Source organism: Neomonachus schauinslandi, chromosome 13 (genome assembly GCF_002201575.2).
Source record: "Neomonachus schauinslandi chromosome 13, ASM220157v2, whole genome shotgun sequence".
In the NCBI taxonomy this organism is placed as follows: Eukaryota; Metazoa; Chordata; class Mammalia; order Carnivora; family Phocidae; genus Neomonachus; species Neomonachus schauinslandi.
Window position 1 is genome coordinate 12,909,349 of NC_058415.1, and position 8,732 is coordinate 12,918,080.

Consider the following 8,732-nt stretch of genomic DNA (forward strand, 5'->3'; position numbering starts at 1 on the left):
GGGGGGGGAGGGAGCATTCTCCATGAATAACAATGTGAGTCCTATTATTTGCTGAGGGGACTGCTTGAGGCCAGGGTAAGACAAATGTTTACTCTTGGCCTTAATGCACCAAAAAGGTATTAAAGTTTCAGGAGGGCTCCAGGAAGGGTGGGGTAGGAAATTTCCCTGGCACTTGGCCTTGGGCTGGTTCACAGTAAGCTGCTCCCATAATAAAAGGGCAGAGGTCCCCGGGATGACTCCACCTCTGCCCTTTTGCTTGGTTAATTTGGTTACTGCGAAGCAGCTCTTTAAACCAGGGTTTTAAAAATGTTAACCACAGATTGGAATTCTCGGGAGACCGTGGGGGTGGGGGTTGGGGAAAGAATTCAGATCAAAGAATCACAAAGAATTCACAATGAGGGAAGGTGTCTACGTGGGCCAAGCTCGGGCCTTTAGCACGTCTTCAACAGCCCTTCAGAGTCCGGGGCGCCCTCTTGTGTTGACCTCCTCTACAGGCAAAATGATGGATGTGATGACCCCTCAAGGTCACTTCCAAGCTCCAAATTCTCTTGATACTGACAGCTGCCGCCACCAAGGGCTCAGATCTAGGCCTAGGCCTGTGACTAGCTTCCCAACAAAAAGTGGGGCGGAGCAAAACCCAGGATTGCTCAGAGACCACTGCAGAGGATCCCATTTCTTTCCTTTTAACCATCTGTGGGGTTTTTTTCTCCCTTCCTGTCGCCCCTCCTTTTTGCGTGTTGCATAGAAACAGAAAGTGCCTTTGTACCAATTACTAGGCACTAATTTACGTTCTTCAGTAGGCGCTGGGCTTGCTGGAGAAACATCAGGATAAGGTGGGAGGGTCGGATGTGGGGGAGGCCTGGAGGGCTGCAAGCTTTTTCTCCCAGCCTGAGAACAGCCAAGGGGAGGAGAAAAAAACAACCCGAAAAATTTGGAAGTCAAGACTAATGAAAACGACAAAGCTGGTTCTGTCTTGTTTGTTTGTTTAAATCAAGAATGCTAGTGACCATAAGGCATTCAGAAATCACATTGATGGCCTAGAAAGCCGACTCTAACCAGCACACACCAGGTTGTTTCAGAGGCTCCTGGAAGAGTGAATACTGGAACCCATCCACCCACTTTTCTTCCCAATGAACTTCTTAGGGAAGACCATTGTCAGCCGCTTTCTCAATAGGTCATATGATAGTTCTCCCTGGGAAGTTCGAGCTGGGAGTTTCCCACAGACATTGCAGAATGACTAGTTCTTGGGATAAGCGTCAACAATTGAGACAAGAATGTAAATCTGACCCTTATGTTCAGAATCCAAGTATTCATTTCCCTCAGGTTACATCTTTGCATCTGAAGGTACTGGGGTGTTGCCATCAAAACAGCTCTACATTTGCTGCGACCTCCTCCCCAACCCCAGGCCCCAGTCGTCCCCTCCCCTCTCCTCACCACTCTTCCAAGATCCGAGGGAGAAAGAGGGGAATAATGTTTTCATCCCGTAATTCTACTCTGCGTGTATCTTCTGTCGTGAAACAGCCTTGCCAGCAGCAGCAGATTTTCTAAGGCAACCCCACTTTGTCTCTGCGAGAATAGGGGAAGTGAGGAAGAGGAGCCACGAGTCCTACCTCAGAGACTGGCAACAAAGAGCAGCTGGGTCCCCTGAAAGGCCTAATTCCCCAGGGCTGATCCCAGCAGCCAGCTGGGGCTTGGGCAGCCGGGGCCATCATTCTTCGGAGTAGAGGGGGTTTTAGCCTCTTGTCTGTAACCCAGAAGCACTCCCTTCTTCCATCCTTGCGACCTTAGAAACCTCACATCCTCTACAGCTAGAGGCCATTTGCAGCTCTTTGCCTTCTTCTCGAATGCAGATTGTCATTCCCCCTTCCCCACAAGACAGCTTGCATGAGGTGGTGTTTAGACAGTCTCACTGGGGAGTGGGGTGGATATTGCCCCAAGGGGGCAAAAATCTGATCTTTGGCAGGTGAAAAAAGTCTAAGCTATCGCCGTGGTTTGTGGTCTTTTAAAGGGGTACATATACAAACAGCTCTACAGTATTCCCGTGGCATTAAAATGTCATGGGAGGGAAGGACAATTATGGGGAAAAAATGTCTGAAGTCTCCTCAGGGGAGAGAAAACGGGGGGGGGGGTGTGGAATAAAGTAGAAAAACAATTACTGTGCAAGCAAGCCCCACTCAGGCTAAGCTGTAAATCTATTTTGGATGAACCATGTCAGGTTATGAAATACAACAATCCACATCACTTGGGGAGCCCTATGGAAAAAAGAACAGGGCAGAGAGAATGTCTCCTCAAGGACCCACACGCAGGGCCTCCCTTCTACTTAGGAAGAGAAGAGAAAGTGGCGGAGACTGGACACCGGCTAATGAATAGCCTGCTTGGAGGCCACTTGTGAGCTGAGGCCCCCAGTCTGGGGCCTGCAGCCAAAGCGAGACCTTGCCCTGTCCCTGAACCCCTGCCTCCCAGGTAACGGAATGGGTCCTCACACCTCTGAGGGCCACTAGACTCTCCTGAATCAAACAGTGGACTCTAAAGCTTTTTGCAGTAATTAAAGGAGAGGAGTACAAGAGGCTCAGGGCAGGCCTGGCACCTGTATTAGCAAAATTTTAAACCTTTGGTCTCAGGGAGGGAACATCCTGGCTGAATGGACATTTCTAAAGAGGCCAGAAAACCTGTTTCCAGGGTTAGAGGAGACCTTCCATGGTGAGGGCCCTCCAGATCCCTTCTGCCACATAGTCTCAAGTATCCCAGGGAAATGTGCAAGCAGGGGAAGAAGAAACAGAAGCAATCACTCTTGGGGGTTTTGCAACCCAGTGTCTCCTTAATTTTACACAAACGTCCTTATGCTCTATTTAAAAAAAAAAAAGTTGTTTTTAAAACTTTTTCTGTGGAACTGGAGTGATATGACCAGTGTCTTCAACCTCAACCCCGTTGTCCCCACTTGAGGAGAGCCGACTTGAGTCCTTCTAAAAAGAAAGAAAAATGGCACTTGGCACGGGAGTAAAGCCTAGGGTCTCTATCATTGGGATGTCAGCCTAGCATTAGCCTACACCAGCTGGCTCTGAAGATTTTGATCTGGAATTCGGATGTCGTTGTTTCCTTCCCCCAAAGATACACCCGCCCCCATATATACAAAACTGTGCAAGGTGACCACAGTCAGCAAACAGGAGAAACTTTTTGTCTTTTTTTTTTTTAGTGCTCATGGGGGGTTGAGGAGATGTTGGTGTGGCAGGAGGCCTGCAGAGTGAGCACGTATTTGTGGAGCCAGTTTGGGGTACGTGCTCTGAGGTGGGGGAGGAGTGTGTGGGTGTGGATGTGGGGGCTGTGAGGGGACTTCTGTGTGCGCGTGCACACGGGCGCGTAGGTGATGGTGGTGATGTGGGTGTTGGTCTGTGGGGGGTGTAACAGGATAAACTTCAAACTGCTTGCATTTAAAAAATATATATATATATATGTTCCATGTGTTTTCAAGCAAAGTACTGTAATGGGTCTAATTGTTAAGCTGGAACGTTACCATAAATACCCTCTAAAGTGTCCCAAAAGTCTGGAAACGAGAAAGAATGTATGTGCGGCATTTTTCAGATTAACCGTGGATCCGTTGCTTAAAGGTTAGAAGCACGTTACTGGGGAAGAATATCTGACCCAGAGGCCGAAGAAAAGCAAATTGAGCATAGTATTATAAAATGCAAACTGACGTACTACTTAAAAATAAGTTTATCCTGGTTCCTGATTTGGAGGAATCCCTCTCTATTACACGCAAACTGTAAGATCCAGAATTTCCTGAGGGCTTTCTGTATGTGGAATCCTATATTAGGTGCTTTGTCTATGTTATTTAATCTTTGCACGAGAACCTATGAGGAGGTTCAGTGATAATAGCCTACCCAGTGGATTAAGAAACTGAGGGTCAAACGAAGAGGGGGTGGTAAACTTACATGCCAACAGAGATGATGTAAATGATTAAAATAATAAAGGACACTGCCCTGTAAAAAATGATCAGTTCAAGCCAGTTGTTGCTGGGTAGGAATTCAGGCCCAGTACTGCCCAGTCGATCGATTTTTCCAGAGAAGCCAGAACTCTGGATTCGTGCCGAATCTTCAGATTTTCAGATGTTGGTAACTAATTACATTTTCTATTAACTCTGTGTTGGCCATGCCAAACAGATTTGTGAAGCCGGCCCAGCGGCAGGCCTCTAGTTTGCAAACTTGGAATTGAAGTAACTTGAAGTTTCTCCCACCTGGGAAACAAGAGGACAAAGGAGAACCCAACTCAAAATCGTTGTTTTCTCTTAGGACACGACAGACGTAGCAGCACTGGCTTAAATGCAATTTTGTTTAAATGACTCAACTTCTTAAAGCCCCTCGGTCTACGGAAGTGGGAGCTGGAGGAGGCTCTAGGAGATGAGCAAGCAGCAGGAAGGACTCTTATTGGGCCATACTGAGCAGGGGGGTGTGGCTGGAATTTTAGCTGTTAAAATCTTCACAGAATACAGACATTCCAAAGGCTATCTGAGGTCCACCTTCTGGATTTAATACCAGCAAAAAGAAAAACAACAACAGCAACAGCAACAACAACAACAACAAACCCCAGGAAGCTCCTTACCTCATCTCCCCCCCTCCCCAAGACAATCTAACTTGAAGCCGAATCTGCAACTTCCAAATGCACAAGACCTCTCTAAGTCTCTTACTTAAAGAGGATCCTTGACACATACCTTCTTCAGTAGGAGTGTGCTTCCCACAATATTTACAGAGGCCAAGGTTTTTGTTCAACCGTGTCCTGGTGTTACAGAGCCCCCAAACATAAACAAGACACCTGCTATCACCCTATCACTAGTTTCAAAAGACTGACTGTAGCATTTAAAATGGGATTAACGTTTCCCTCGGTTTTCCACTCCTGACTGTGTAAAAGGTTCTCCTGGAGCAGCTGAGCCGGCTTGCCTTATGGAGAACTAAAGAGCACCACGCATGCACGCACACATAAGCAGCCATTTCTATAAATGCCCGAGAAAAATCACTCAGCTGAATGGTTCAGAACTCCAGGAATCTTTTTTCTAAGACAGAAAGACTCCGGTAGCTCCCACAGAAACCCTGCAGGCCTCCCGGGCCGCCCGACCAGGCAGCTCCCTGAAGGAGAAAGTGCCTTTGCGCAAGGTGGCAGTGAGTGTCATTGTGAGCCACTGAACTCGGGGAACATGGCTGACAAGGCCAGGCCCGCCCAACAGCTGCGGGTGAGTAACACCCTTGGGTTAATACACCCCCGGCTTCACCCCGGGGGGGAGTCATGCTAAAGGTCAAATCCCCCAATTCGGGCACACATCTGCCTTCCGACGACGGCCTTACAGATGCAAACTTCCAGCTCTGCTGTTTGAGGGCAGCTTTAGATGACACCCCCAAACAGAACCTGATTGTGCATTAACCACGCAGGAAACTCCATTGCAGTCCTGGGCCAGCAGGCGCCTCCACAAGAAGCACCGTCCAAAGGAAATAAAATCCGAAATGCAGTTACGTGGCCTTGCTTTTCAAAAGCAAAACCAAACCAAACCAACCAATGATCATTTTAAAACCACAGGCCCCGGGCCTCATCTTAAAAGTACCTACAATCACACCCCAAAAAGACAATACTTGGCTAAGGAACTCCAACGGCCTCTTCAATACGGTGTCAGAGGGTCGAAGGACAGTAAGTTCCATGAAAGGGTCAGGTCCTGCGCTTCTTATCGGAATAGCAGTTGTAGAAGAGCCTTACTAAAGATGGTGAGATAGCAGGGCCCAGCCCTTTCCAACTTTTTCTCAGTTATGTTAAACAGAACCAACAGAATTGGCTGACCAAGGTCTCTGTAAGCCTCCAAAGCCCGTTTTTATACTGCATATGTCTTCCTGGCCACATTCCTTGGGCCAACGCTGGCCTTTTGGTCTCCCTGGGAAAGACCCTTCCAGGAGGTCTCCAGGCCCACGTTCTCTACCGAGCCTTGACCTCAGGCAAGGACCACACCTCCCCGCTAACTATTCAGGGTAGAGGCTGCCACCAATCATGTGGGGGGGGGGGGGGGGGGAAGGGCGGGGGGAATCAGCCTTGGAATCGCATTAAAAAGGCTAACTAGTCATGAAGTTAACCCACCAACCATCACTTGATCAAATTCCTCTGCCGCCTGAACCAGTGTTATTTTAAACCTCCCTGGGGACTCTTGGCCAAATTTAAAACCACCTTGGCAAGCCCTGAAAAGTAGCAAGCATACAGCTAAATGAGTCCTTAGTCATCCCTAAAAGGTTCCACGTGAAGTGTGCCGCTTCTCCCCAGGTTTTGGCCATTTCGCTGCAATCCCTCAAGAGAATCAAATAAAAGATACGCCGTCTGACCTCCCCAATGCAGCACCTGCCCAGGTGGGGTGGCCCCACGGTCGCGGGGTGCGGGAGTCCTGGGGGCGGGGCGGGCCGGGGTGGGGGGGTGCGGCACCACTCCCGCGCAGCCACGCACAGGGGCTGGCACTCCGCGCTCACTCTGCCTGCCAGGTTCATGCTCTCCATGGCTTCTAGAGACTGGAGACAATTAAGGAGAGAGGGAGCGTTCCGTCTCTACACGGCTCAATCATTTAAAGAGTTAAACCAGCATCTTATCCAAAATGTTGGCACCCCTGAGGCCGAGCGTGGTGTCCTTAACGCCCAGAAAGACTGCCCGGCCAAAGGTTAACTAACCCCAGAGCTCGGTGGGAGAGGGAGACGCCGCTAACCTGTATGCACTCTGTAATGGGCTTTGAGATGGGAGGATTTTCCATAGACTTTCCCACAGCCACTGTAGGGGCACTTGTGCCTCTTTTCGGAGGCGTGTTTCCCCTTCGCAGCCACTCCAGGGTGGAGGAGGGAGAGCGGGCTGGGCGCGCTGCCAGGATCCTGTCTCTCCTCCGGGCTGTGAGAAGGACTCGACCCAGATTCGGTGGTCACGTCGCTGTCGGATCCCATATCCTCATCCGGACTCTCCAGACTGTCGCTGCACACCGAGGGGGTCTGGATGGGTCGGTACTTGTTCAGGTCCAACAAGCTCTTGGCGATGGTGACCAGCGTGCAGTAATCCTTCCAGGTGTCCCCCGGGTCACCGTGCTCCTTGGTCACCTCGCGCTCAGGTAGTCGCAGTCGCTCGGTGTCCGGAGCGCCCCCATGCTCCGGCACCGCAGCGCGGTTCGAAATAGAAACCAGACACTGGGCAGCCACGAAGTCCATGTAGGCGGCCGCGGACATGGTGCGGGCGACAGCAGCCCCGGCGGCGCGGCCAAACTTGGCGGTGGCTGCGGAGGTTCGGCTCGACCTGCCCTGGCCTCGGACGACGAGCGCGGCGCGGCGCGGCGCGGCGGCCAAGGGGGCGGGGGCGCGGGGCGCTTCCGACTCGCAGGAGCGCGAGGCGACCTCAGCCCCTCATCTTTACGTAACCGGCAGCGCCTCCGCACGCAGCATCCACGGCCCCCGGCTCCGCCGCGCTGCCGCCGCTCGCCGCCGCCCGCGCCCCGCGCCCGGCGCGATCCCCCCGACGGGCGCGCCGGCCGCTCCGAGCCGGCTCCCTTGGAAAGACGCCACACGTGGCGGCCGCAAGTTTATTCGCTTGAAAACGCCCCCGAGGCGCTGGGAGAGGAAACTGCAAGAGAGGTACACGCCCTCGGCCGCCTCTCCGTCGAGCCAAAGCCCCAGGACATTCACCCGACCACCCCGACGCGGGTGGCGAGGGCCGGACCGAGCGCCGGGTCTAAGAGACACTTTTCCCCCAGTCCACCGACGCCTTCTGAGCCCCTGCTTTTGCCGGTCCGCACCGTTCCGGCATTCTCTTGCTCAGTAACAATTTCGCAGAATCCCATCACGTCACGATCCAAACCCCCTCCAATTGGCCAGTGGGGAGGGTGATTCAACTCTGTTTACTTTCTCCCCCTGCCAGTCAGAACGGCCTTTCGGTGGAGAGGTGCGTCTAGAACTGAGGCGTGCGGCCAATCCGACTGTTCCGTTTCGCTGCCTCGTGCTACCCCTACAGCCTCGAACGCTGACATTTAAAAGGGTAACAGCCGGGAGGCTGGAAGGGAGTCGCGGCTCATCCTCGGGAGCGCCTCTCGGTCCGGTAGCCGCTCCGGGCCTCCTGGCTCGCGTTCCCGCCCGCGGAGCCGTGGGGACACACCTTCCCCAGTCACTTGCGTTCGTTCTCGTGACAAAAGAAAACTTCAGGTTCGGTTTTCCAGCTTGCAAACAGTTAAGTGACTTCCTGCAAACGCTAGAGTCCCAGCAACCAGCCTTCCAATCAAAAGTAAGTTGGTTGATGTCACTGACATTGGCCCAGCCAATCAGAAGGGCGTTCCGAAAGCAAGCGCTCCACATTTGTAAACGCCAAGAGCTGTAGTGAAACTGGACACATCCTTGTGTTCTGTGTGGCTGGTAGTAAAAGTGACATATGTATGGAAGGGCAGGGGTGATGAGTAAATAAAATGCGAGTCAATACCTTAAGAAAAAAACAAACCTAAACTGAATATGTCAGGCCAAGTTGCCCAAGAATAAACACAAATGAGAAAGCATCATTTCATTTTTTTTCAGTTTGGGGATGCAGCATACTTCGGGGCAGATTTTTAATAATCCTTCTATCTAGTGCATTGACTATGACTAAGTCATCAGAAAAATGTAGAGCTGATAAAAGTTCCTATTAAACCAGACTTTTTAAATGGCTCACTATTCCTACAGGGAAACACCCCATCTCTGCTTCTGTGATAACTTTTC

At 51.3% G+C, this 8,732-nt stretch overlaps 1 protein-coding gene across 1 annotated transcript in view; it reads right to left on the reverse strand.

Moving 5' to 3' along the window:
• The window catches only part of KLF9 (Kruppel like factor 9), a 22,186-nt gene extending 14,337 nt beyond the window's left edge, over window positions 1-7,849 (reverse strand). The window contains exon 1 of the mRNA XM_021694349.2: window positions 6,719-7,849. Coding sequence (XP_021550024.1) covers window positions 6,719-7,223 — 505 coding nt within the window. The 5' untranslated portion in view covers window positions 7,224-7,849. The remainder of the gene's footprint in view (window positions 1-6,718) is intronic.
• Between the last annotated feature and the right edge of the window lie 883 nt (window positions 7,850-8,732).